Here is a 26,964-nt window from a genome sequence, read left to right as displayed (position 1 = left end):
GCAGGAAAGCAAGCCGTGTGAGCGCATTATTGCAGCGGAAGCCACACACACACACACACACACACACACACACACACACACACACACGTACAGTGCCATAAGCTCTCTTGTTTTAATTCAGTCACGGAGACATTTTTCAGTGATGAACGGGTGTCAGAATGTGATAACAAACAGTTCAAACAAGACAATAGCAAACAGTTGCCACGAACAGTTCACTCATAGTATCTGCAAAATGACAGGTAGGCTATGATTATGCCATTAAATTGATCAAAATTGAACCCAGCCTTCATGAGCCACACTAAAAAAATTGTTCAGCTGACACGCACTCGGCTCTCCACATGGTGGCAGCATTACAACACAACTTCAAGCCCATAGCTTCAAACCGAGCTAAACAAGAGGAGGAGCCGGGGCTGAGCTGCGTCAAGGTAGACAGAGAAAGCCAGGACAATACCGGAAGTTTAGCAATTTTGTCTTCAAAATTAAAGCAGACAATGTACATTGTTGGTGCATAGTATGGAGAGGTTATTTAAGGATAGAAGCCAGGTCATATTTGATGGCCTAACCACAAAAACACACGAATACATACTTCTGGCTGACTTGACACTTAATACTGGAGTGCCCGAACTGTAGCCTTTAGGTGTAACTGTGCCACGGTTATAACTGAAAATGGGCTTTTTCTGTTTTTGTGGCAGCCATCTATATGTTACCTTGCACAGGCCCATACAGCTATGTGCAGTAAAACAAAAACAAAAAAAACAGCAATTTTATTTTCCTTTAGAACAAATTCATCCCTGATTCTTTACTTTCACCTTGGTTCTTTGTGACAAGTACGTCGCAACGAATATTCGTCAACAATTATTTTATTTTGAAATTTCTGACCGGAATTCTTATTGTGGCTTTCTTGACACTGGCTCGGAGAAGGGAAAAGCAAAGGGATCAGGCGGTTAGAAATGGAGAGCAAAGGGACTGGGAGGGTGAGGAAAAATGTTGAAGAGACGCGGCATGGCAGTATGACAAAATAAGGGTGGACCTCAGTCCATCAGAAGGTGTTCCTAGGCGAATAAAGTCAAGGTTGAGAAGTCGAGCTAACTGTTCGTTTCGCTTTGGTCTTGCCTCGTCTGATCAGCGTGCACGACGTTTCGGCTTGTAGGCTATCTGCAGAAGTCTGTGGCCACCAGACCCGTTTGAGAGGATAAAAGGTAAAAGCAAGTGACTTCCGTTGGGGAACCGACACTTTGAACCGTTGTTTGTTTACAGACGTGACTAACGTTAGGCTACACCTCTGTTTATATGCACAACCATGCACCTAACCAAGCTATGCAAGCGTTATGCAAGCTATTTTCAGCGAGTGCAGGCAACGTGTAATTGCACTCGGAGAGAGTCGTATTTTTACTTGCTTGAACTGACATAGTGTTACTCGTGTCGTGGCGCTGCGACACGCATGATAAACTACCGTTTAGGTTAGCCAAGCTAGACAGCTAACAGTTAGCTGCTTACATGTTAGCTTAAACAAAGTGGCACATGTGGCTCATAACCTGTCAGTACCAGAAGACTTGCCTGGGCTTGCCCTTGGACAGGGTTTGTGAGACCACTTCACGAAAGCATGTTAATAATAGTATAACCTGTATGTTGAGCTAACGTTGCACGACAAAAATAAATAATTGCATAAATAAAACAGACATAACATGTCAGTCACAAGTAACGTAAAAAGTGACACTGCTCGTCGGTGTTGTTTGGCTTGCACCTAGCGTGCAACACAACAGCACCTACGTTACTGAACTCAGTGGTTTTGTTGACTTCGTAAAACCTAATGATGTAATCAGATTACTACAGAAACGCTCCCTAGTCCAAATGACCATTCTCCCCTTGTTTGACTATGGTGATGTCATTTACAGACATGCGAGCAAGAGTGTCCTTGAACGCCTTAATGTTTTGTACCACTCAGCAATTAGGTTTGCCACAAATGCCCCCTATACAACACATCATTGTGACTTATACACTTCGGTTAATTGGCCATCGTTACACATTCGACGAGAGAGCCATTGGCTTACACTTGTTTATAAAACCCTCCTTGGTCTGACTCCTCCTTATTTGATACTCTTGTTAAAATTGTCATCCACTCCCTATAACACCAGAGCTGCCCGCCATATCTCGCTAGAAGTTCCCCGTGCTAATACTTCTTTTGGCCGGTCCTCCTTCCAGTCTGCTGCTCCGAGCAGTTGGAATGAGCTGCAAAAGACTCTGAAACTGGAGAAATTGATCTCCCTCACCGCTTTTAAGGACTCTATTGCAGAGTTGTTCACACACACCTGCAACTGTCACCCAGCTTTTTAACTGACAAAGAAATTTGTCTATTCTGCTTCAAGACTTGCATGACTTGTAATTTTATTTGTTTGTTTGGTGTGTGTTTTGATTATTTCCTCGTTCCCATACTGTGTTGGGTTTCTCTGCCTCTGCGATGTATGTAACATTTGTGTCTGATGGTCTTATCTGGATTGTTATTTGTTTAGTTTCTTTTGCGTGTGTTGTTTTTTTTTTTTTTTGTCCCCTTTTCCCTTTACCCTTCGAGAGGTCCTTTTGTCCTCTCGCTAGGCCGTCATTGTAAATAAGAATTTGTTCTTAATTGACCTGCCTGGTTAAATAAAGGTTAAATAAATAAAAATAAAAAACTTTCAGTTACTTTTGGATTGCTTTTCTTCTTGATTAATGAAATACATGTATACATCGTAATATGAACAGTGCTATTATCGTCGAGCTACCATCAATAACCACCATTATTTTAAGATGTATGGGAAGCTATTCGTGTCCCCTTTAAATATGTTTGTAAGTAATCCATGAAGTAAGTTCAGTGGTCTGGTTTTACTAAACTACCTGCAGTCTGGTTTCAGGGTCTTGAGCCCAGCTTTGAGTTTGTGTGTTTGAGTCACTTAGTTTATGAATGGCTCCTCCTTTGCTTTCAGGTGGCTCAGTATGAGTCGAGATGGGTGGACAAAGAAGAGAGCCAATGCCAATGATGACAATGGTTGGTCAAGTAGGGTGAGTATCTGTCATCTCATAACCAGCTCTCAGAGCACCGTTTGTGGCAGGAATTTTCCCATTTAAAGGACATTGACCCCACTCCCACCCACAACAAGAAATACAGTATATAGGCTATATCACTTTCAGCTGGTTATATAACTTTTAGGTAGCTAGATAAATGGTACGTTATAATACAGTGTTGAGAGTGAAAAAGAGAGATCTGTTGGTGGCTAGGTTCCATTGGGTAAAAACAAATCTCTCCTGCATAGTGCCCCTCACAGATCCCTACTGGCCAACTGGAAGTGGACCATCCTATTCTCTTCCCCCTCCTGCTCTCTCCTCATTGTAGCCAGCCAAGAGCTGAAAGCAGTTCACTAGCTGTCTAATTAGAAAGGGTAGATGGCCAGACAAAACTTCAGCACAACTGTGACAAGTGTTGCACAGCCTACTGTGTATGTTGGATTATAAATTGTAATCAAAACAGTAATTTATTAGCTTCTAGCACTGGCTTGCAAAGCTGTGCTTGGATGTGACATTATTTATACAGCTCAAAGCTGAACGTGACTCACTGCTGACTCCCAAATTATCTATCCACTTTGTCCTACTGCAGTGTCATGGTTGTTGCAAATTTTCTGCTAAGTGTCATTCACCATCTTCATTTCTGTCCTTTTTTTGTCCGTAGGGTGGCTACATGGCTGCCAAGGTCTCTAAGCTGGATGAGCAGTTTAAACTTGACGCCCCCAGAGAAAAACAGAAGGAAGGGGTGTGCTCCAACATTTTCAGTGGAGTGGCCATCTATGTGAATGGATACACAGGTAACACAACATCCATCTATCTAATTTATCCTATAAAGGCAAAACATTAAACAATTTAACTCAATCCTGTACTTTGCTATAACCTCCTGAATTTTCTTAACATTTAAGTGGTCCTTAAGTTTCTTTAATGACATCAGGGATTAAATGTCTGCGAGACTGAGTGGATTTGTGACTGTGAAGCATGAACTGAGATGACTGTTGTGTGAGAGCGAGAGGGAGGGAGGGAGCAGGAGAGCTGCATAATTGGGAGGGTTCATATAAGGTACAGCTGCAGACATGAGCCACAGTTAACACTGTCATGACTTGAACTGCACATTGGTGCAAGTTCTGTACTTCTTTCTTCTGCTGATTTCGATTCTCACTCTTTCTCAGACTTGTAGCAGTCAATCTTCCAACACATTTCTCACTTTGACGTTTTCTACATGTTTTTACACAACTCTAGCTTGGCGCTCTTCTTGTTCCCCTCCCTATTTCCTCAGTTCCTCCCTGTCATCTGCATGAACGATAGATTGGATATGTAAGAATATCCCAGAGGAGCATGAGGGGAAAAAAAATTATATATGCTTGTTGAGTTGTATTTGCTTTCTTATTTTAGCCCTCTTTGTCTCCCCTCATCTGACAACTTGAAATAATTATTCCACCTTTGATATATGAAATCAAAAATACTCGCTGTTGGGAACCTGAATATAATGCTTTACATAGCTATGTATGATCTTGTTAATGGTCACTGAAGGAAGTCAAGAGTCTTAAGAAGGCCTTAAAAAGACTTTCCAATTTTTTTCAGAGCTGTCAGTCACTTGTATTTTATCATTCATTTTGAATTACCAGCAGATGTTCAGTGATAGAAAATCATTCAGTATTGTAATTCATGTCCCCCTCATTGACGCCGCCTCAGGCCTTCTTGCACAGTCAGTTTTCCAGTGTGATTGTCGCTGAATAACAATCATATAAGATGAAAATATTTGAGTATTTCTCAATAAATAGAGGCATAGCTGGCCAATTTTTCCATGTTTGTGCAGCACCATTGTTTTGGTAGGTCGTTATTGTAAAAGAGAGTGTGTTCTCAATAACCTACCTGGTAAAATAAAGGAAATAAATAAAACCATCTTGTTTAATGAGAGTGCATTGTTTGAGTATTGCACAGTGAAATGCTTTTATTGGCAAACTGCATCTGAAAAGCAGCTTGTGTCTCCCAGTTATTGTAGCATGTTTTCTAAACATGACTTTCAGGAGTTTGTGCAATGATACTTTCATGAGGCTGTTGATTTGCACAAGGCACCGCTCTGCATGCATTGTATTAACAACAAAAAAAGCCAATGATGTCCAAATCAATGCAGTATTTTTCAACTACAGAATTTTTGAAGGAATTTGAAAAAATATATATATATCATGGTAATGATTTTGTTGAGAGATGACAGTACTACCCTATACCCTACCATATGAAAAGTCTTGATGCTCAGCTTCAGTATGAAGTTCCACCTCGTTGGTTAATCTATGAAGGACAGAGATGTAGGGACAACGTTTTCAGGTTCTGCCTGTTTGTGATTCCTTGGCCTGTTGTTTGTTTGTGAGCAGATCCTAATGCAGATGAGCTACGCAGACTGATGATGCTGCATGGAGGCCAATTCCATGTCTACTACTCTCGCTCCAAGACCACCCACATCATTGCCAATAATTTGCCCAACAGCAAAATTCAGGAGCTCAAAGGGGAGAAGGTCGTCCGGCCAGAGTGGATCACTGAAAGGTTAGTTCATTGGCAGTTGAGTTGTGTCTGAGTGTATGTGCGTGTGCACATGTTGTATTCTTTATATCAGTTTTATTGTACAAAATTAGCTTCAAATGACTTACTTTGATGTAATTTGTTTAAAACAGCATCAAGGCTGGGCGTCTCCTGTCCTACCTGCACTACCAACTGTATGCTAAACAGAAAGGCCTAAGCTTCCCTAGTGTGAATCTGCGCCAGGCCCAGGAGACCGCAGGGCCGAGCCATGGGCTGCTGCAGCCAAGTCTCCTTCAAAACCTTCAACCTCCACAGGGCAGCATTCATCGCATTGTCCTCAACCATGAGCCGTCCTTATCCAGCCGCCATAATAACTCCATCTCTAGCACCAGCCACAATCAACTACACCCCGGCAGCTTCCACCCTCAGTCCATCCAACACAGCCCCACAGCTCGCTTCATCAACCCCCAGCCAAGCCACTTAGCATCCATCCATCCAGGCCCTCAACACAGGCACCTCAATACAGAGCCCAGGCACTACAGCCCTTTACACACACACCCTCTCTCCAACCCAAGCACTGACGCCCATCAGCAAAACTCCTCACAGTCTAGTTCCATGCCACCTCATCCCAGTCTCCAGCACCAGAAACTTAACCACCCACAACCTCAGACCAGCTTGTCCTGCAGCCCCCTCCAGAGTAGCTACAGGGAACTGGAAGTAAAATTGTAAGTATCTAGTTTTGGGGGGATGTTTTGTTTGATTTTTTTGTGGGGTTTTTTTGTTTGTTTTTTTACCTTTAACTTTCTAGCTTTTGCACACATTATTGTAACTTTACACCAGGAACATTTGTTACATTAATACAGGGCTTAAAGACCTCCGGCCAGGTGCCGGATTTCCAGCATATGGACGTTTTAGATTCACAAACTATTGAATAAACGGGTGGAGACGGGAAACTGTTTGACACTTGGTGCGTCAAATTAAGGGAACCGGGTGTTTGTTCTGCACTGTGTGCTCAACCAGCAGAAAGAAAGTGCTCTTTCCACACAAGGTAAATCCCAGACACAACGCCGCTATGCGCGCACTCCGATATCTGACCACACCGGGAGCGACAGTTACAGCTGCCGCTCCAGCAGCAATGACAGACCTGAACGTGATCTGTCTTTCACAATTTACAATCGTCATTCAGCATAAAATTGTGGCATTGCTTTTGGCTCTACAGAACTCCCCAGGGGTCACCTGGTAAGAAAAAAATAATTGATGTGGAAATCCATATGTGCACCGATTGGTAAACCGCGCACGGCTCCATGCGCACGGAATAGTAAACCGTGCCCTCGAATTAGTAATCAGTGCGCACAGAGTCCTAAACCATGCCCGCGGATTAGTAGACTGTGCACACGGATTTGTAATATGTATATTGATAACGTCAAACAGGGACACCACAGTGGCCCACAGAGTTGCATATACAATTTAACTAACATGCTTTTTCTACAAGCATGATTTATAGGAAGTAAATGGGTTTCATATTGTAACCAAAACACACATCGGATCATAAATTAGACCTACTGATGTGATTAATCAATGGTTATGGTTCACGTATGGTCTAGGTGCCTAATGGCTATTACAGCTCACTACATGTATGCCAAGCTGTGTGTAATGGCTCTGGCTCACTGTATATAGGCCTAAAAGTCCCTCTTTGATGTTATCAATGTAGATATTACAAATCTGTGTGCATGGTTTACTATTCCGTGGGCACGGTTTAGGAGTAAATTGTAAGAAAACCGTGCCCACTGATTTCCGCATCATTTTTTTTTGTACCAGGTGACCCCTGGGGGGGCTCCACAGTTATCCTTATTACACTAGATTTATTATAGATTAATAATGCTGTGTGTTGAATATTCATTCAATCAGCACAGAAATGTGTCAATTGTTTTTGTTGTTCTTGTTATTGGACTAGTTTTATAGAGAAATAAGTGTAGTGTGCTGACCCCCCCCCCCCCCCCCCCCCCCCAATCAGTCAGGAACATTTCAGGCTCAGAATGTTTTTTTGCTTTAAGCCCTGTTAATATCAAGACACTAAGCAGTCATCTCTCTGTCTTACAGAAATGGATCATTGCAGACCTCATTGGACTTGATGAGCCATTCAAAAATGAATGGAGCGCAAGAGTGGGGCAGTGAAGATCCTTGTCTTGTCAGAGCCCCGCAGGGGGTGAAGGAGGCACTCCTGACCAACGGACACACTCGCCCTGTTAATGGTGCCTTAACGCTTGAGGACTTGTCCCCTATTACGGATCAATCCCCCATAGACAAGGACCTGCCCCATTGCAGACTTAAGAGCCCAGAGAATAAAGCTATGAGTCCCCCAGTACAACACCAGAAGAAACCTGACCCCTACGATTTTCCCCACAGCCCTCCAAGGCAGCCCAACCAATCCGCTGTCTCTCCATACCGACCCAGCTCACAAGCAGCCAATGAACAAAGACCCAAACCCCCACCACCCACCTACCAGGAGGCCATAGCAGCCACAGAATCCCATCCACTCCCACCACAGCCCCAGCAGCCCTGTCAGTTAGATTCAATTCCTGAAAAGACTCATCCTCCCCCTGCGTTCCACTCCCTTTCACACTCTCCTGTTCGACTGAACGGAAGTCACCACAATGCCTTTTCATCTGACCCCGACTCACCAAAAACAAACCTGTTATCATCCAGCACCTGTCCGCCTGATCCTCCCGCTAACAAGAACTCATCATCTAAGTCTTCAGCACAGCTGCTGGCACAGACAGGTGGTATAATCTCTGAGTTCTACTCTCACTCACGTTATCACCAAATCTCCACGTGGAGGACTGGTTTTTCTGAGTATGTCAACGAACTGCATAGCAGACGGCGAACAGTGGGGGGTGCCACCTTTCCTGGGAAAGATCGACTGAGGAAGTGTGTGGCACAGCGCTCTACAGACAGTCAAGGTAGAAAAGAAATGGTCACTTTGTTATTTGCTGTTAAAATAAGGTGCATTGTCTTTGAAAGGCAAATCAGCAGTTATAAGGTCTATAAGCAAAGTAACAGCTCAAGATTATGATAGGAAGGATGTGTTCCATTTCCAAATTATGATCAGTCAGTGTAGTCCCATTGTCTAGCCCCTTAGTGTTAACTGCCAAAAATGTCTTTGTGAGAACATGAGGTTTATGTAGACATGCATGTGGGATCGTTAGACGCTATATTCATGTCTTTTGTGTTTTGGATCACTCACAACTGACGTTCTTGTATGTATTTGTATGTGTGGGTCAGGTACGTCGGCACCAGTGAGTGTTAAGTCTTGTATTCTACATGTCGACATGGACTGTTTCTTTGTGTCTGTGGGGATCAGACATCGACCAGAGCTCACAGGCAAGGCACTTTTTTTCTATGTAAATTGACACACACAGACATAATAGACTCATATGCACCCAGCCAAAGCCGTTAAAGGCTAAAGGAGTCTCCCTTTCTGGTCTTCTTGCAGGGAAGCCTGTGGCTGTGACCAGTAACCGTGGGCCGGGTCGAGTGGCATTGAGACCTGGGGCCAATCCTCAACTGGAGCAGCAATACTACCAGAGGAAATACACTCGTGGTCAGCCAGGTGAGCCTTTCACACGGAGAGTGCTGACCTCTGACTTTTACTTATACAGGCCTGGGCCAGTGTAATCTCTTTTTAAGTATTACTTAACAGTAATTTGCTTTACTGAATGTACCCTTGTTCTGCGTGTCAGAGAGGAAAGATGAGGACCTAGAGGGAACTCCTTCACCAGAGAGTCCTGTCTCCCATGCCAATGGAGTAGACCAGGATACTACTGCACTCTCAATGGCAGAGATTGCTTCCTGCAGTTACGAGGCTAGGTAGGACAGACACACACACATGCACACTAACATGCATCTTGTTGATTTTAAACACTTAAATATTTGTATCTACTAGGAGTGTTAATAGCAGGTTGGCTGTGTTTCTCAGGCAGGCGGGGGTGAGGAATGGGATGTTCTTTGGCAAGGCAAAACAGTTGTGTCCCTCGCTACAGTCTGTCCCGTATGATTTTGAGGCCTACAAAGAGGTGGCTCTCACCATGTATGACATCCTGGCCAGGTAAGAAAAGAAACTCTTATCAATTCAGCGGGTCTTCCTCTCACTTGCATCTCTGTCTGCAAAATAACATAATACAAACCCTCTCTTCCATTACTTTCTCTTTGCAGTTATACCCATGACATCGAGGCGCTCAGCTGTGATGAAGTGTTGATAGATGGCTCTGCTCTGCTGTCAGAGTTGGGCATCAGCCCAGAAGATCTGGCCAACGCCATCAGAGCAGACATCAAAGAGAAAACAGGATGCTCTGCTTCAGTGGGCATGGGTGAGTGCATCTCTTATGTTATACTTTAGCCTCTGTTGGTGAAATAGATCATGGCAGTGTTCTTGTGTTCTAAATGCAATCTGACCTTTCACCTGTTCAGGGTCCAACATCCTGTTGGCTCGGCTGGCGACCCGTAAGGCCAAGCCAGATGGGCAGTACCTCCTGAGGTCCGAGGAAGTGGATGATTTTATCAGGGACTTGTCTGTGACTAGCTTACCAGGTAGATACAGCACCACCTGCTGGTCTTGCTCATAAATCTACAGTCATTCAATTTTCTCAAGGTAGATATTTGAGTAAATTCAGTAGTTGTATTAATTAACGTAATTTCTCTCTGCTCTAGGTGTAGGGCCCATTATGGGCCGCAAGCTGGCTGCTATGGGAGTGAGGTCATGCGGGGACCTCCAACAGGTGTCTCTGTCTCAGCTGCAGAAGGGGTTTGGACCCCGCACCGGACAGACACTCTTCCGCTTCTGCAGGGGCCTGGATGACCGGCCGGTCCGCTATGAGAAGGAGAGGAAGTCTGTCTCAGCTGAGATGAATTACAACATCCGCTTCACTGGGGTTAGACCTACTCTCTAAATCACTTTGGGTTTTTTTCATTATTCTCCATTCCTCCCATGCTCTCTCTTCTCTCTCATTCTTTTTGCATTTCCCTTTCCATCTCCCTCTAACCCTCTGGTCTCATCACTCTGACCAGGTTGATGAGGCAGAGTGTTTCCTGACCAACCTGTCCATGGAGGTGCAGAAGCGTCTCCAGGAGGCAGGGCTGCGGGGCCGCAGAGTGACCCTTAAGGTCATGGTTCGTAAGGCAGGAGCGCCAGTGGAGCCAGCTAAATATGGCGGTCATGGCATATGTGACAACATAGCCAGGTGAGAGAGACTATGTCATCCCTATACTTGATAAATCATTAACTATTTATGCCATTCTGTCACATGTCATGTCATGCTGTGGTCACTCTGTTGACTCATCTGTTCCTGCCTCCTCTTCTGTCAGGACTGTGATGCTGGCTCAGTCCACCGACAGTGGTCAGCTGATTGCCTCTGCTGTCATCAAGCTGTTACATGCCATGAAGCTGCAGGTTCAGGACCTGAGGGGAGTGGGCATCCAGGTGCAGCTTCTTGAGGGAAATCACACTGCCCCCCAGGACTCCACAGGCTCCCGGACACGCTCCATCAAAGACATGTTGCTAGGCCAGGGATTCACTGCCCGATCCAAAAACAGAGGTTTGTACATAGTCTTTCTGTGTATTTTTGACTTTGACTTATAGTTATAGATGGAGATTATATGTATAGATTCAAATAGAATCAAACATCAATGTTACAGCTGCCGACACCTCAAATCAGGAAAAGACTTCCTCTACCACAGCCCCATCCTCACGCTCGTCTTCCCATGCCCTGTCCCCTGCCGAGCCGGTCCCGGGGACAAGCAAGGAACAACAAGAAGCTTCCAGACAAACCCCAAAACACACTCGAACACGTCTCAACTTCAGTATCGAAGTCCCCTCCCCTTCACAGGTAGGGACTTTATGGATATTAATGTTTGATAGAGAAGAACCGGGCAACAAAATATCTTTTTAACAGATTGTATTTTATGATTGCCAAGGTGGATCGTTCTGTATTGGAGGCCTTGCCTGCAGAGCTGAGAGAACAGGTGGAGCAGTCGTGGACTCATCAAGAAGGGAGACCCAGTAACCCCTTACGCCATTCCCCCAGCCCACAGCCCTCTGCTCCACTTCTGAAGCCCTCCTCACCTCACTCTCGTCCAACCTCCCCTCCTCCTCCCCCTACTGCCTCTGGTCCTCCACTGTACGCTCCGCCTGTTGGCACCTTGGTACTACAGATTCCAAACCAGCCAGGCCAGACAGGTTCAACGGGCATCGTACTGGAACTGCCCGACTTCTCACAGGTACTGTTCTGCACAAACAAAATTCACTCCTTATGCATTTCTTAGCATCTAATGCATAAGTATTCAGTCAGTCAGTCATCACTTGAGAGCCACACTAATCAAACAGGCCTATCAGCTGGGCCCTGAAGCTTACTATCACACTCGACATTCAGACATGCACAGTTCAACACTGACTTCAACAAAATCTTTGTCACCCCATAAATGCAAGATCTAGATGGCTTGCCCGCACTGCTGCCAAGTGTATAAAGTGATTTTTTTTTATTTTTTTTTTATTTTTTTATTGTTGATGACTGGGTGTTGTACTTCACTTCTTCTTCTTCACTATCTCTCGGTTCTCTGACTGTAGGTTGATCCGGATGTGTTTGCTGCTCTTCCCAAAGAGCTCCAGGAAGAACTGCGGTCTGCCTATAACCGCACAGAGAATGTCCAGCCCCAGGGAAAAATACGTAAGTTCCAAGGTCAGTGAGTTGAAAAGTAGAGGCTATGCAGGTTGGAAAGGAATTAGCAGCACTGTGCTCTTTATGCATTTTCTCTTTATTTCCTCATTTTGTCTCTATTTCTCTGCAGTGGAGCAAAGGAATCCCCTATTGCAGCTGAAACAGTCAGGAGTTGGAGTTGGCATTGGTCGGGTGAAGCGGCGCTACAAGAGGAAGAATGCAGTGAGTCCTGCTAAGAAAGGACCTTCCCCTCTGAAGAGGCGTCATACAGGAAACAGCCCAGCCAAAACCCTTCCACCCTCAATAAAATCGAGAGAAATGATCAACGGATTGAAGGTGAGCCTATCATCAGTTTCTCACCTGGGTTTCAGTGAAGGTTATTGTCGTATGGTGGCATTATGTGTAGATTCGCTGTTTATGGCAGCATGGAACTTGACTAAAGTGGGCAGCTGTGGCTCAGGAGGTAGAGCGGGCCGTCCACTAATCAGAAGGTCGGTGGTTCGATCCCCGGCTCATCCAGTCTGCATGTCGAAGTGTCTTTGGGCAAGATACTGAACCCCAAATTGCTCCCGGTGGTTGCGCCAGCACCCTGCGTGGTAGCTTGCTGCCATCGGCGCATGAATGTATGTGTGAATGTAGGGATTGTTGTAAAGCGCTTTGAGTGGTCGGTAGACTAGAAAAGCGCTATATAAAAATGCAGTCCATTTACCATTTAAAGTGTAACCTCTTCGGCTTGCATCTGTTCCTCCTCCCCAGACTGAAAACGGTCCCTCCACATCGTCCTCAAAACAAGACATCCCAGAGCCTCTGTCGAAGTTCATTCCCCGCCCCGCTCCGGCACTGGCTGGAGCCTGCGACCTGACCGACATCAGAACGCTCCTCCGGGAATGGGTCACCACCATATCAGGTATAGCGTGAGGAACAGTTCTGTCATAATGTAGGCACATGCAGTTGTCTGTGAGATTTATCTGTAGTTTGTGAGGTTGCGAAATACATTTTTAAGCACTTGTCACTTCCTCTCAGATCCCATGGAGGAGGATATCCTACAAGTGGTGAAATACTGCACTGATCTGATTGAAGATAAAGACCTGGAAAAGCTGGATTTGATCATAAAATATATGAAAAGGTACATACACTACAGTCTACCAGGCTATGTCTCTCCATTCCCCTTCCTCCGCTGGTGGTTGTGCATGAAGATCTCTTTGGCATAAGATACACTCTGCATACAATTTTGTGACATTTTTGTCCATTCTTTGTGCATTATGGTGCATATTAATCTCACCTATCTCTGCAGGCTCATGCAGCAGTCGGTGGAGTCTGTGTGGAGCATGGCCTTTGACTTCATTCTAGACAACGTGCAGGTGGTGGTGCAGCAAGCTTACGGTAGCACCCTGAAGATAACATAAAAGAGGAGGGGTCCTGTTCTCGCTGTCTTTATCCATTACATCACCACGTTTTGTTCTGCTGCTATCACCAGGTCACCTGCCAATGAAACTATGACATCTAAATAACATTTTTGGTGCATCAGTGGAAGGAGTTGTGTGTTATACAGGGATCACAGCCAAACTTCCTTCTGAACTGTGACACCACAGAGCATTTGCTAGGAGGTTCACAGTTGCTTGACGGTGATATAAGAGCAAGGACAGCACTTCATCAGTATTTACAGCATTCACTGTACTTTCTCACCAAGGGACAAGTAACGCAAACTGGGAAGGGCTGGAAACTTTCTTCTTTACGTGCCCCACTCATCAAAGTCCAGAACAGTGAGAATCATCATATCAACATTGCAAAAATTGTAATTATTCAAATCCCATTGTTACAAAAATGATGTACTCCTTTTTGAACTTATGTGAAATTTGACATACATGCAACATTTGTGCTGACAGTGCTTAACCATTTCTAATAAGGCTTCGTCAGCTTAAATATCTCCCTTGGCCTGGTGGGCATTTTCCTTTGAGATGGCAGTTGGTTTCCCTCTTGTGCACCCCAGGTTGGAATGATCTGTAAGACAGACAAATCATGAGGTTGAATTCTTTTTTTTTTCTTTTTTTTTATCTGTGTGAACTCACTCTAGGTTGAAAATAATTACAATAATTAACACAGTCATTGATGTTTAAATGCATTTTGGAATCACTGGGCTTTGTACCACCACTTATACAACAGAATTATGAGACTTCCAGAAATGGGAATTAATTCCTATTCTAATTTTTCATCAATGTTTGTCTCTCTCCATACTACTACTATTGGCCTGTGAAGTATCTGCCACTGCCATGTCACCGAAAAGCAGACGAAATATAGCCTGCTGCATATGTTTTTTTTCCCTGTATCTTCTGCAAAAAAGTGCCAAACTTTGTTGTTATAGCATGTAAATAATGTTTTCAAAGATCCTTGTTAAAAGTTTTAAAAGAAAAAGTGTATGTAGAGGGTTTACCTCTTGTATTGTTTACAAGTAGTGTATTCTTAGTAACTGTCTTTAATTCTAAATCTTTTCACTCTTTAATCGTTTTTAAGTGTTCAAACATGGAAATTAGAAGCTGGCCAAAGCACTTATTAGGTTAGCTGTTGATTTCTCAGTAGCACTCTGATTTGTGAGGTGGTTGGGAGGGGTTATGGCAATCAATGAGTAGCCTATGCATTTCATTTTTCACTAACAAGTGGGATGCCCCCTCATTTGACATGTAACACTTCATACAACCTATGTGTCTGGAATGGATCTCAGTATTCTAGTGTCCAACCTTGTTACCTGTCTCATAAATCCTAATATGGAAATAAGGCTTGATTTACTTAGGAACAGAGGATCTGATTTATAACTGTATGTAACCCATCTTCTGTCCCTTTGTAAATGAAGCTGAGGAGACAGCAGTATGGCTAATGGCTACATCATTGTCTTTTATATAAAGTTAACATTAATGAGTGGTGATGAGAGAAAGCCAAGTACTCAGAACAGAGGCAACAGACTGATTTTCTTGTGACCTCATCAGTGTCTCATAGAGACACTTATCTATGTGGGTGAAAAGGATGTTCAAAATGATAACCATGTATGGAAACCAGATCAATCAGTGTATAGCATTTTTTAATCCTGGTGAAATGAATGTAATTCAAACCACATAAGTCTCCATTCACTTTCCAGAATTTGCTTCTCTTCACCTGCCATGTCTTTTCTGAAGGGAATGGCCAGGAGTTATAATTGGTCAGTCCGTCTTCTCAAAACTGGCCTGTGCCTGAAGACCTGAAGCTGTGACATTGTTTGTATGTTTTCTAAATCTTGATAATAAACTGTAAACTCTGCTTTAACAGCTAAAAGCCGTCGTCACTTTTTGAGTCCCACCAGTAGACCGCAAAAAATAAGGTTCACCTGGTAAGTGTGGTCGATTGAGAGGAGGCTGATAATGAGTATCACTCTGACTATGTTTTCAAGGAAAAAGATGGTAACTTACCTATGGTCCAAAAGTCTTAAATATTTTGAGTCTGTCACTGTTATATAATGTTAATGTTATAAAAAATCATGAATCCATATCTACGTGCGACTGGTCTTGTGCGACGTCAAACATACGCCTTCAGTGACGTTGATAGCACGCAGAATCCTCGCTTCGTTATCTTTCCTGCGCGGACCTCAGTGTTGTTGGTGAGCATCTCTAACGCTACCAGGGAATCATTTAATGATTTTGAGATTGAAAACGTGTTAATTTTTTATAACTGCATTCGTCATTGCGTTATTATTGCAGTGATTCATATTGCGTTGTTTCCATGTCTGGCTGGGCGCGTTTCTCTCAGGACGTCGCCGTAACTGGCTAGGCCAACGTTAAGCAGCTAATGTTAAAGCTAGGCGTAACGCTGAGCCAAACGGCTTTTTTATAATATTTGGCTAAGTTGCGGCTTGCTTACTAGCAAATGTTAACGCCCAGGTGTTCTTGTTAGCTACGTTCATTAGCTACATAGGAAGCGAACAAAGAAAATAGCCATCAAAGCGGCACTGTTAGCTAGCTAACAACTAGCTAAAACAAGGTGTGTAACGTTACTAGCGTTACCATGGGTTCACAATGAATTTTAGCTTACGTCAGACAGTTGTAGCCTAGCTACTCTGCTAAGCTCAAACAAAGACTGTCACATAGTTTACTGATAACTAGCGAACTTGACAGTAGGCCCTATAAATACTTGACCGTGAAGTCGTGTTGAAAGTAAGTGCATAGTCGGTGTTAACTAAGGCAACTGACAAGCTATTATTGGTTAAGTACGGATCCTGTTCAAAATTCGGATGTAACTGCGTAACTATTTTAGTAAATAACTTATTACCGGTTTAATAATCTGCCATGGAGGGCCTGCAGGTTTCCCTTCCAACTAAACACTACATAAGCTTATTCAAGAAGAGAGGGAGCAACTAATTAGTGAAACCAACTGGTGTAGTGTACGGTTGGAATAAAAACCTGCAGACTCTTGGCCCTCCATGGCACATGGTTGGACACCCCTGTCAACTCATAAGGTCATGTCTGAGCTAACAACCTCCATTATCTGTCCGCTCAGGTTAAGAGAAGAGTGCCAGAAGGCTTCAGAGAGGTTGTAATCATGGCGAACCAGACGATGGACATCCTAGCAAAGGTTTTGGAGCAGTCGGCGAAGATGGTGGAGGATCAGGTGGATTCACAGTTGAGCAAACTGAATGATATGGAAGAAGATGAATTGGAAAGACTGAAGGAAAGGCGATTGGAGGCACTTAAAAAAGCCCAGAAACAGAAGCAGGTACATGGGAGGGTGTCTCAAACTGTTTTATATATGCATTACCAGTGTAAAGAATTATAGCACAGATGGCTCCCTGAGTCAGTGAATAAAGGCACCTGCTACAGTCTCACCTTCATTGCAACATTTATCACACCACCAAACCAGGCTCCCACTACCAAGAATGTGTTTAGCTTATCCATGCCACTGCTTTCACAAGTATGTAGATAATGCCTAGATCCGTTATAGGCAGTGATGATAACCCATTGTATGACATGGAGGTGTTTGGTTACCACACGGGAACCTGATTTTGAATGCTGTTAGTTAAATTATCTAAGAGTTCCCATGATTGGCCATGAAAGTTCTTCCATGAAGACTTTTGAGAGGTGTATTCCAGACAGGGATGGTCAGGGAATGCGATAAATTCTCTGGGGAAATATCAGGGAATTTAACAAATGGGTCACTTTACAGAAATACACCAGAATGTCTTTTCCAACTTGCTTCACACATTCATTGCATTGGATAGTTTTCAGCCGGTTTTCTCCACAGCAACCCAGCTTTAGTGGAAACCAGACTGTTAACCCCTTTAGAACTTGAAAAACACCAAACACAAACCAGTAAGAGAAAAAACATTAGGCCATGGAAGTGCTCTGATTTAGTCATGGAAAGTATTAGGAAAAGTCATGGAAGTTTACCTGGTGTGAACCTGATCAAAATTGTGAGTTTGATATAGGCCAACTCATGCTCTGAATACAGTTAGCAGGAGCCACCAAGGTGGATTTTTAATGGGGATGAGTTACTTTAGTGGGGGAAAATAGTTGGCCATTGTTCACATCTTTTAAAAATAGAAAACAGTCACACAAAAAAAGAGACTGCATGCCCACATTCTGAAAGATTGTAACCGCCACTTTTTCTACCATTTGTCACTGTTTAAGATCTAGTGCCCTGTTACTCATCACACTTGTTTATTTCAAAGGAGTGGTTGTCTAAAGGCCATGGAGAGTTCAGAGAAATCCCTAGCGAGAAAGACTTTTTCGGCGAGGTCAAGGAAAGCAAGAATGTGGTCTGTCATTTCTATAAAGACTCCACCTTCAGGTAAGCAAAAGACAATTTGTTATTACCTCCTATAGAGCTCCAAGGTCATAGAGCACTGGTTCTAGGATTTTCATCATTTGAATTTTTAAAAAGGGATTTCTAAGAATGGATAAGTAAGTTACTTCAAAGTGTACAGTGTTGCATAATTAGTGCTCTACTTTTGGTGTTGATCAAAATTACTTTTGATAACATCAATCGCTTTTACAAATTAATTTCCTTTTTGTGTTTGAATATAAGTAGCTGTGTTGTTATAACACTACTAATCTTGACATTCCATCCTCTGTCCCCTTCATACAGATGCAAGATTCTTGACAAGCACTTGGCCATCCTGGCAAAGAAGCATGTTGAGACCAAATTTATCAAACTGAATGTAGAGAAAGCCCCGTTTCTCACAGAGAGGCTGCGGATCAAGGTTATTCCTACTCTGGCTCTGCTGATAGATGGTAAAACCAAGGACTATGTGGTTGGATTCGGTGACCTGGGAAACACAGACGAGTTTCCCACAGAGATGCTTGAGTGGAGACTTGGCTGTGCAGATGTAATTAACTACAGGTAAGGCATGGGCTTGTTTTTCCTCACCTCTTAAGACATCATTGCCATCATGGACATAATGTGCTAGAAAGGGCAACAGTTTGTTCAGTGTAATTCTCACAACCATTTTCCTTCCCCAGTGGTAACCTGATGGAGCGTCCTACACTGACACAGAAGTCTGGCTCAAAGTTCACAAAAGTGGAGAAGAAAACCATCAGAGGGAGAGGCTATGACTCAGATTCTGGTTCTGAAGATGACTGAAAAACACTGCCAATCTTCTGATTTCTCTCTCTCAGGGCTACCTCATCAGCAGACAGTATTGCAGACAGCCCTCTTTGACTTTTCCTTTCCCCCTTATTTCAGTCACTCACCTATTCATTACAGTCTTCCATATTTCTCTAATTGACCATATCATTAATTGAATGATTATCTTTTATATATTAAACATGTATTTTAGGTGTGGACTTAGTTAATGCATTGTTATCTGCCTTTTTTGTGTGTGTGTGTGGAATAGATCAATACATAGAACCCCTCCAAAAGTCAGAAAAGGTGAAGCATTAAAATATTACAGATTTTTCACTGAGCCACTGAACTCTTCATCCTGTCTCAACTTGCTCTTGGCTTTGTTGTATTGTGCTTGATTTGTCTTTAGTATGCAAAACCCGAAACCTTTGTCATGAATTACAGACTTATTTGCAATTGATATAGCTTTGAGTTGAATCTGTTTGCTTTTAGGCTGTATCAGACTGTTTTTACATCTAAGGCCAGGACGCATCTGTGCACACACAACGCCAGGAATGGCTTCAGAATTCATTTTTTTCACAAGTTTCCTTGGACCAATAATTTGACTTCATTGGTGCAGACTTAATTTACATGTAATGATTCAGCTTTTTAGGTTCTATTTGAGGTTATTTCAACATGCATTTTGGTTGAGGATTGCATTACGCATACTTTGTAAGGTAGTGCAAGACCGACCAGCAACAGAAACGCAAAGTGATCAATGTAAGTAACAACTTTTCATAACAAGATCTTGCTGGCAATACTGGTGTCATGGATTAGTAAAACAGTTTGTAATAACAGCTGTGTCCTAGCCTTGGCTCTGAAAGAAGGCTTGATAATTGCAATGAACAATGTTGACTCAATCCTCCAGTGGAGGAATCCACCCACCACCCCCTAGATTAGGAAAAATTAAGTGCCAAGAACACAAGTTGCATTCCATTTCAAACATACTTTCTTTCATGCTGGGTTTTTATAAATCATGGTTAATAAAGAAATTGAACCATCATTGACTGGTGAATTGTCATGGCAGACACATTCCTGGTTCCTATGTATGACAGCTGTAGCCAGGATTGAAACGTAGGTATTCAAGTGAACATTTATTAAGGAATACATAGACAAAACAAAGTGGATAGAAAAACATTCCCTCATCACAGATGTTAAGTGGCCTGGTTTACTGAATGACATTCTCAAATCTATTTGGGGTGAAATGTCATATAACTCAAAACCCACTGCATAAGGCTAACTTCAAGTCTGGCTTTTTATGCCACAGCATGTTCTCAGTGTAGTGGAATCAGAACTGGTAGCTATGGAGCACAGCATTTTCCTCATGCTCTTCGTGTACACGTAAGCAAGAAGATACAGAGCAGGACTAAGACTCGATAGCCTTGGGGTCTACAGGTTTGAGTAGGCGACGCACAATCAGCTCTCCATTGCCGTTGATGTAGGTGTCAGCCATGTCTTCTTCAGCAGGGAGTCCGTAGGGAGTCTTCAGTGGCTGGATCCTGAATGAAGCAGGAAAGAAACGGATACAAAGGCAAGGAGATCAGCATGATTGTACAAATTGTCTCTTTCAATGGCTGATTAATGACGAGACAACTGACTTTATTATTAAGTATTTAACGATAACAGCATAACTCCTCATATCAATCAATTAAGCTGTATTAATTTGTACTACTGTAATCTTATCTCTAGATGCTTGGTAAATTTCATCTTTTCTTTGAGGGTGTGCTTAGATGAATTACAGGGACTCATGACATTACTTTAAGATAGCTGTATTACCTTTAGTACTGTAATCTTACCTTACAAGATGCTTGACAAATTTCAGCTGGTTATTGACTGAGGGTGTGTTTTTGTGAATTACAGGAACATGTGCCTAGATACATGACAAAGAGCAAAGCAAGGAAAAAAGTAATGAGTGTCAGTGCAGAATGTGACCAGAATGGAGATCTACCTCAAGAGAAGACACAAGGTGTGGTTAGTATAAAGGAAACAACATAACAGTCAAGGGTTCTGTTGCTTCTGTACTGAGGGAGTGCAATATCCCAGTTAGAGGTCAACATTAATGCCAATCACAACTACTTCTTGTTCTATAATAATGGCAGTGGAAAACATCCAAACACTATTTTACAATTACCATGCTTTTCAAACCCCTGGGAAACCACTGGTGACCTTTTGTTATCCTGGAGGACAGTGCTGCCATCAGAAGACATGCATCCTGAGATGATCGGTGGTGTTTTGTTCGTCATAAAGAGCATTAAGCATGACCCATTAGGCACAGGTAGACCCCTACTGTGCTACAAAATGCATCTCAGTACAGGACACTTGCCAAAGCTCTACACTGTGGGAGGCCTTATGTTATTTAAGTGTGTGGTTATGGAGCTCTGAATGCAGCAAAAGCCTTACTTTTTCAAGCCCCAGGCGCTTCACCATGTCTTTCTCCCAGTATGGTCTTCGTATGGTACTTTTGACCCGTGTCACTATGTGCAGTTTATGAGGCTGGTCTGGGTCACCGCCGTACTTCTCATGTTCTTTAGCTCTCTCAGCGAAAAGCTGTGAAGACAAACAGAGAGCCATTGAACACTAAAAGCAGATTGAACAAGTTGTTATTAAAGTTGAAGAAATGCTGTCCAGTAAAGTAGATCAGATATCAAACAAGGCAGGAGGAAACAATATTATTTCTACAGGACTTGAAGACAAAGATAGTCTGTCAGATCACATACCTCTTTTGGGATTCGTGCTTTGGTAAATTGTCTACATTGTGACAGAAACCAAGGGCAAGGCGATTGTGTGGCTTCTGCCAGGATCTGGAAACACACACAAACAGTAATGACACAAACCTGAAAGCACGCTGGTTCTGAAAGGCAACAGTTAACCTCAATACAGGTTTGCAGTATTGAAGCACATGCACAGACACAAAGCGCCCTCCTGTATATTCCAATTTATTGACGATATTAAATGCCACAATTTTACAATCTAAGTAAATACTGATTGTATAACTCTTGTGCGAGTCAGATTTCAGTGGGGTTAGTATTTTCTGTACAACAAGCTGTTTGGCTTGGTAGGTAAGAAAACAGTAGCACAGAACATTTGTCTGAAAAATGACAAAAACACAGAGGTATTCTCTTACCTTAACTGATGAAAGAATGAAACTGCGATACACAACTGACATGTTTTCTTTTTGGTGTGGTAACCTCTGCTAGTCCACTCCGAGTTAGTCTAGTCACACTGCAGGCATGCACGACAAGGTTACAGTCACGCCAGCGCCGGCTATTTGCTCATGAATCTAATTAAAGAGTATTAAAACATAGAACGAGCTATATTCCTATCATATTATCCAAATCTACAACTACAAATGTCATAAATATGCTGTAACAAATGACAACGAAATCCAGAAGCTCTTCACATTTGTGTTGTGACCATGGATGTATTAAACCAGGTTATGACATTTGTCTTCAGCGGAAGCGTGAGCGAGTAACATTTAAATCCTGCCGATCTGAATGATGTTGCTCAACTTGGTTCCTATAGGAAATTCATAAGTAGTTCACTTGGTTACTACTTCACTTATTGCAGATTAAAAAGACAGAATAAAGAAATATCTAGATTTTCAAAGTGTGGTCACGTGTATTTACTTTATACGCTTTTTGTTTAAATTGTACCTGTCTGAGTACACAGCCCGATAAGTGTCTCTTTTCATGCGTTTCTTCAGGGACTATTTTTGTGGCGCACCTACGTCTCAACCAAGGAAGTATCAGTCTGTGGTCTCACAGCAAGGAGGTTCTATATTAACTCTCACAGTACGCGAATATAACGTCTGTTAAATTTCTGTGAGTTACTTCGAACAGCTAAGCATGAATACCCAGATAGGTTTATAATAGTAGTTTAACATCGCGAGGTAAGCCGGACAGGATAATGACACAGAACCACGTGACGGGGATGGAGGCTTCTGCTGTCTCTGTTCTCAAGCGGGCAGTGGAGCTGGACCAGAGCTCCCGCTTCCAAGAGTCCCTAGTGTGTTACCAGGAGGGCATCCAATTGCTTATGGACGTGTTGAAAGGTATGACACACCACACACACACACACACACACACACACACACACACACACACTCAGATGCAGACAGATTCTATGAAGACAGCAACTGCTTCATATTAATGGGTCCTTTTCTTCTGTCAACAGCAGTGAAGGATGACTCAAAGAAAGTTCACTACAGGGCGAAGATAAAGGGCTACATGGACAGAGCCGAGCAGATCAAAGTACACGTGAACCAACTGAAAGAAGGTAAGGTGTAAGATATTTAATTTATGTTCTATTAAGACTGAGGGTGAGGGATGTGATTTCATTAAGGGTTGGAGTCAATTCATGAATGAACTCATCTCAATTCCAATTCAACTGAGAAATTGGAAACAGGAAACAGAAGTGTAACTGAATTGGAATTTCAGGAAGATTCATTTAGTTCAGTGAAATTCCTTGGGTTTTTTTTTGGTTTTTTTCTTACCACATATGTGAGATTACATGTAGTGTTATATATTATCAATACTGAATATCAGAAAATATTTAAAGTACCATTCAGATGGTATTCGATGCATAACATGTAATCGTAATACATACATTATGATTGAATGTATTTGATTTGTTTAACTGTTTTCTATTTAATTAATAATGTTTCATTTATAATGCTTAGCGAGTCAAGACAACCTCTCATAGAAGTGGAATTTCATGGAATTTAATGGTTTCCTGTCATTCCAATTCAATTCACATTCTGTTTCCTTAGAGCTGGGTGACTTTCCAATTCCAGTTCCAACTCCAGGAATTGAATTGGAATTTACCATGCATTCTCAATTCGGTTCATGAATTGCTCCAACCCTGATTTTGTTGTTGCAGGCAGCTGTAATTTTGTCCTGCCTTGTCGCCCCTCTCTTTGTGCTCCACCTCTAATTTTTATTTCTCTTTATTTTCCTGTTCTACCAGATGGGAAGTACCATGAGCAGATTAGAATAGCAGAGGATGCTACAGGTTACAGCTATGAGGTTCTGTTCAAGCCGTACATCAGCAGTACACTCACAGAGGTCTGGGTGGAAGACCCGTACATACGACACATCCACCAGGTAAGACCTTTTATTTCACTCACCTTTTTGCTCTATTCTTTCATTTTTGGCTCTGCTTTGATTTGGCTTTGTTGATTTTGCTTCTGTTTTTGGCCTTTATTTGTATTCTGACCTTTGCCTGATTTTATTACCTTTGTTTTACTTTCTTGTCACTACAAAGCACTTTGTACCTTTGTTTTGAAAAGTTACATATAAATAAAGTTATTGACATTTTTATTATGCGTGATATCTTTTTGTCAAATTATTTACCTGCTATGTGAATGAAGGATCACTGCAGTTATACCAACAATTGTGATTCCATACTATAAAAGCCATTGGTAATTATTAGCCTAACCCTAACCCTAACCCTATTGTAGTGAACTTACCCTAACATGTTTGATCCCCTCTTCTCCTACAGTTGTACAACTTCCTGCGGTTCTGTGAGATGCTGCTAAAAGCTTCCTGTAAAGTTAAAAGGATCCACCTGCTCACTTCACAGGATGAAGTAAGCTATTAAACTCCTCACTACAGGCATTTTCTCTACTCAGGTCAAACTGTGTAATGTAGGCTGTGATGTAGGCTGTGATGTAGGCTGTGAGTTTCTCCTGTTGTTTCACTGGCATTTGTCGTGTGCTGCAGGGGGACAGCGGGCAGCAGACCGGCGCTCTGGCCGAGGTGAAGCAGAGTCTCCAGGCTCAAGGAGTCTCTCTGGAGCTGCAGTACTCCTCCACTATCCATGACAGGGAGATCAGGTGCGGCTGCAGCTCTTCAACAGTTAGAGCAGCGTCACTGACAGACGACGCATTGCATTCCAAAACACTAGTCTATTCCCCAAATATAACTATTAAATAAGTACTTAAAATTACTTCTTTAACAATAACCATACTGTTCTTTACTTTATGGCAGTAATAATTTTGTTGATTTGATTTTATTTGTTTTTATGTTTTTTTATTTGCACGTAACATACAAAAAAATGTAACAATAGCCATCATTTTTTTCAGATGGTGGCTATCTTATTTTGGAATTAAACTCTTCTTGTCATATAGTGTTTTATAGCTCTTCATGGTTATGGCTTTATTTCATTCTAGTGATCCTAATAGTATTATGTTTTTTTAGGTTTGACAATGGCTGGATCATCAAGATAGGAAGAGGACTGGATTACTTCAAGAAACCTAAGGTAGGGCATTATATTTCATCAATTAGTATTCATTCTTCTGTTGCCTTCAGTGTCAGAATTACCATATCTTACTGAATGACTATAATTATGAACTGTCAGTTATTAATTGAGTACTGGGTGTAAGCATTGTTCATTCTGTCCCTCAGGGCCGTTTCTCCATTGGATACTGTGACTATGACCTGAGGCAGTGCCAGGAGACCTCTGTAGACATTTTTCACACAAAACACACCAAGACACTATGAGATGCATGAATCCTTACTCACCTTGTCTTCCAGTCTTAACATAGTATGTGCCTTATTGCCTTTGGAAAAACTACTTAACTGCGCAATTCACATGGGGAGTGTTTTTATTTTGGTCTATACAATATGCCTTTTGTCATATGTTTACATATATTTAAACCAACTGTATGATAAAATATTCTACATTTCTGAGGTGCATTTTACCACATTATTCTTTCAATTTGCTGATGTAAGAAGAATGTGGATCTTTGCTATTTTTATTATTATTATTATTAATATTTTAAAAATTGCCATGATTACTTTATGTAAATATGCATCTAATTTTTCACTTAAATATGATGTTGGTGGCTTTATGGCTTAATGGTTTTATGGATTATAGATTTATGGGTACGCTACTGTTCTTTAGAAAGACAAAGCAAGCACATAACGCCATCTTGTGGAAGTATATTCGCCAATTCCTAAATAATCAATTAAAACTTTTGAGGAAAGTGTTTTTATGGTTTAACAGTGTTTGTGTTTTATTTACATACTTTTCACTATTGTTTAAGCTTGTCCTTTACCTCATGTTGCACACAATGTTGGGAAGGTCACGTTAAAAATGTGATCCGTCACAGATTATGCCAACCACTGTATTTAACCCAATAACATCTGATTTCTATGAATTACCGATGAGTAGCTTTGCCCCCATCCTCTATCAAATTAGGCTACAACAGAATATCAAGGTAAAATATCAATTTATTTCGCCCATGTTTGTTTAATCAGTACCCAAATAACCTTTTTTTTATTTTTCAAAAGATGCCTATGTTTTTTTAGATACCCTACATTTTCAGCTGTAAATGCATTATTAGATAATAGTCACACATTTTTTTAGTAATGAAATATCCTGTCATCCTGTCACACACAGTCCATTACTCCCCTGCTACACGACCTACTTCTGCTGCAGGGCCTATAACCAGATGATATACAGTTGTAAAAGAATTAAAACTCCCTTTTATCTGGATAATTGACTGTCAGTTGGTGTGAGCAGTTGTTACTTAACCATGTCTGAAGAGCCCAAAGTGACACTCAACCAGATTCAACGATTAAGAGTTAAGGTACAACCTGATAATTACATAATTCAAATATATTATAATCATAAATATCACCATAAATAAAGGTTGCAGCGTAGAATCCAGACTGAATATTGTTCTAGTTTGTGTGAAAGCAGGAGGAGGGACATGATGTGGCTCAATATGTCTATGTTCCATTGCGTGTGATTTTCATGGGGAAAATATCTGAATGAATGGTTGCCCGCATGAGTTCAGACAGCGCAGTGATCGGATTATCTATCTATTCGGCCTTAATCTCGATATGTACAGTCCTCATCTGGGCTCAGAGAGGAAGAAATTATAATCCATCAGAAAACACATAAACCAGAAATGATCATAAAGCGCTGTAACCGACTTCTCTACCATAGTGTTCCTGGACAAAGCCTACAGAGAAGAGACTGTCTAATGCATACATTTCACAGTATGGTCCATACATCACATATGCACAGACTAAACATGAAGCTTAATGCACAGTTGGTTCATACAGGATACAGC

General features: G+C 42.0%; 4 protein-coding genes across 5 annotated transcripts; 3 read left to right on the top strand and 1 right to left on the bottom strand.

Annotated features, from left to right (window-relative positions):
- Window positions 1–1,040: 1,040 nt before the first annotated feature.
- On the top strand, window positions 1,041–15,546 carry rev1 (REV1 DNA directed polymerase). Its single transcript, XM_071539264.1, has 22 exons — window positions 1,041–1,199; window positions 2,961–3,036; window positions 3,701–3,833; window positions 5,409–5,577; window positions 5,706–6,278; window positions 7,654–8,513; window positions 8,836–8,934; window positions 9,047–9,163; window positions 9,294–9,420; window positions 9,530–9,658; window positions 9,766–9,920; window positions 10,021–10,140; window positions 10,261–10,481; window positions 10,618–10,790; window positions 10,915–11,144; window positions 11,245–11,435; window positions 11,524–11,826; window positions 12,173–12,272; window positions 12,394–12,599; window positions 13,020–13,170; window positions 13,287–13,389; window positions 13,558–15,546. The coding sequence occupies exons 2-22, from the start codon at window positions 2,971–2,973 to the stop codon at window positions 13,667–13,669; spliced, it is 4,338 nt and encodes a 1,445-aa protein (XP_071395365.1). The 5' UTR covers window positions 1,041–1,199; window positions 2,961–2,970; the 3' UTR covers window positions 13,670–15,546.
- A 271-nt stretch (window positions 15,547–15,817) lies between these two features.
- Window positions 15,818–19,833, top strand: txndc9 (thioredoxin domain containing 9). Its single transcript, XM_071539292.1, has 5 exons — window positions 15,818–15,888; window positions 16,785–17,000; window positions 17,953–18,071; window positions 18,369–18,623; window positions 18,743–19,833. Exons 2-5 carry the CDS (start codon window positions 16,827–16,829, stop codon window positions 18,861–18,863), a joined length of 669 nt encoding a protein of 222 aa, XP_071395393.1. The 5' UTR covers window positions 15,818–15,888; window positions 16,785–16,826; the 3' UTR covers window positions 18,864–19,833.
- A 168-nt stretch (window positions 19,834–20,001) lies between these two features.
- On the bottom strand, window positions 20,002–22,328 carry mrpl30 (mitochondrial ribosomal protein L30). Its single transcript, XM_071539293.1, has 5 exons — window positions 22,009–22,328; window positions 21,602–21,685; window positions 21,285–21,431; window positions 20,681–20,754; window positions 20,002–20,383 (listed from the first exon to the last, which is right to left on the bottom strand). The coding sequence occupies exons 1-5, from the start codon at window positions 22,048–22,050 to the stop codon at window positions 20,251–20,253; spliced, it is 480 nt and encodes a 159-aa protein (XP_071395394.1). The 5' UTR covers window positions 22,051–22,328; the 3' UTR covers window positions 20,002–20,250.
- A 285-nt stretch (window positions 22,329–22,613) lies between these two features.
- mitd1 (MIT, microtubule interacting and transport, domain containing 1) lies at window positions 22,614–25,859 on the top strand. 2 transcript variants are annotated; one of them, XM_071539294.1, is made up of 7 exons: window positions 22,614–22,935; window positions 23,058–23,159; window positions 23,850–23,986; window positions 24,384–24,470; window positions 24,605–24,717; window positions 25,082–25,142; window positions 25,289–25,859. In XM_071539294.1, the coding sequence occupies exons 1-7, from the start codon at window positions 22,791–22,793 to the stop codon at window positions 25,382–25,384; spliced, it is 741 nt and encodes a 246-aa protein (XP_071395395.1). In that variant the 5' UTR covers window positions 22,614–22,790; the 3' UTR covers window positions 25,385–25,859. The 2 variants fall into 2 exon arrangements, with proteins under 2 accessions (XP_071395395.1, XP_071395396.1); XM_071539295.1 differs by lacking the exon at window positions 24,384–24,470.
- The last annotated feature ends 1,105 nt before the right edge of the window (window positions 25,860–26,964 follow it).

The sequence above is a fragment of the Centroberyx affinis genome, unplaced genomic scaffold (assembly GCF_046629955.1).
Source record: "Centroberyx affinis isolate AG114_WGS23_722 - 3 ecotype Tasmania unplaced genomic scaffold, CSIRO-AGI_Caff_v1 ptg003428l_1, whole genome shotgun sequence".
Taxonomy (NCBI): Eukaryota; Metazoa; Chordata; class Actinopteri; order Beryciformes; family Berycidae; genus Centroberyx; species Centroberyx affinis.
This window is presented reverse-complemented; position numbering and strand designations above follow the sequence as displayed.

Excerpts from the sequence above, each read along its gene's own strand:
- rev1 (XM_071539264.1), top strand. The coding sequence starts at position 2,971 with ATGAGTCGAGATGGGTGGACAAAGAAGAGAGCCAATGCCAATGATGAC. Across the intron at positions 6,279-7,653 it reads AGGGAACTGGAAGTAAAATT|AAATGGATCATTGCAGACCT; the intron begins GTAAGTATCTAG and ends TCTGTCTTACAG. Across the intron at positions 9,421-9,529 it reads TCCTGCAGTTACGAGGCTAG|GCAGGCGGGGGTGAGGAATG; the intron begins GTAGGACAGACA and ends TGTGTTTCTCAG.
- txndc9 (XM_071539292.1), top strand. The coding sequence starts at position 16,827 with ATGGCGAACCAGACGATGGACATCCTAGCAAAGGTTTTGGAGCAGTCG. Across the intron at positions 18,072-18,368 it reads TATAAAGACTCCACCTTCAG|ATGCAAGATTCTTGACAAGC; the intron begins GTAAGCAAAAGA and ends CCCTTCATACAG. Across the intron at positions 18,624-18,742 it reads GCAGATGTAATTAACTACAG|TGGTAACCTGATGGAGCGTC; the intron begins GTAAGGCATGGG and ends TTCCTTCCCCAG.
- mrpl30 (XM_071539293.1), bottom strand. The coding sequence starts at position 22,050 with ATGTCAGTTGTGTATCGCAGTTTCATTCTTTCATCAGTTAAG. Across the intron at positions 21,686-22,008 it reads TCATTCTTTCATCAGTTAAG|ATCCTGGCAGAAGCCACACA; the intron begins GTAAGAGAATAC and ends GTGTGTTTCCAG. Across the intron at positions 20,384-20,680 it reads TTTGTCAAGCATCTTGTAAG|GATCCAGCCACTGAAGACTC; the intron begins GTAAGATTACAG and ends TGCTTCATTCAG.
- mitd1 (XM_071539294.1), top strand. The coding sequence starts at position 22,791 with ATGACACAGAACCACGTGACGGGGATGGAGGCTTCTGCTGTCTCTGTT. Across the intron at positions 23,160-23,849 it reads CGTGAACCAACTGAAAGAAG|ATGGGAAGTACCATGAGCAG; the intron begins GTAAGGTGTAAG and ends CTGTTCTACCAG. Across the intron at positions 24,471-24,604 it reads TGCTCACTTCACAGGATGAA|GGGGACAGCGGGCAGCAGAC; the intron begins GTAAGCTATTAA and ends CGTGTGCTGCAG.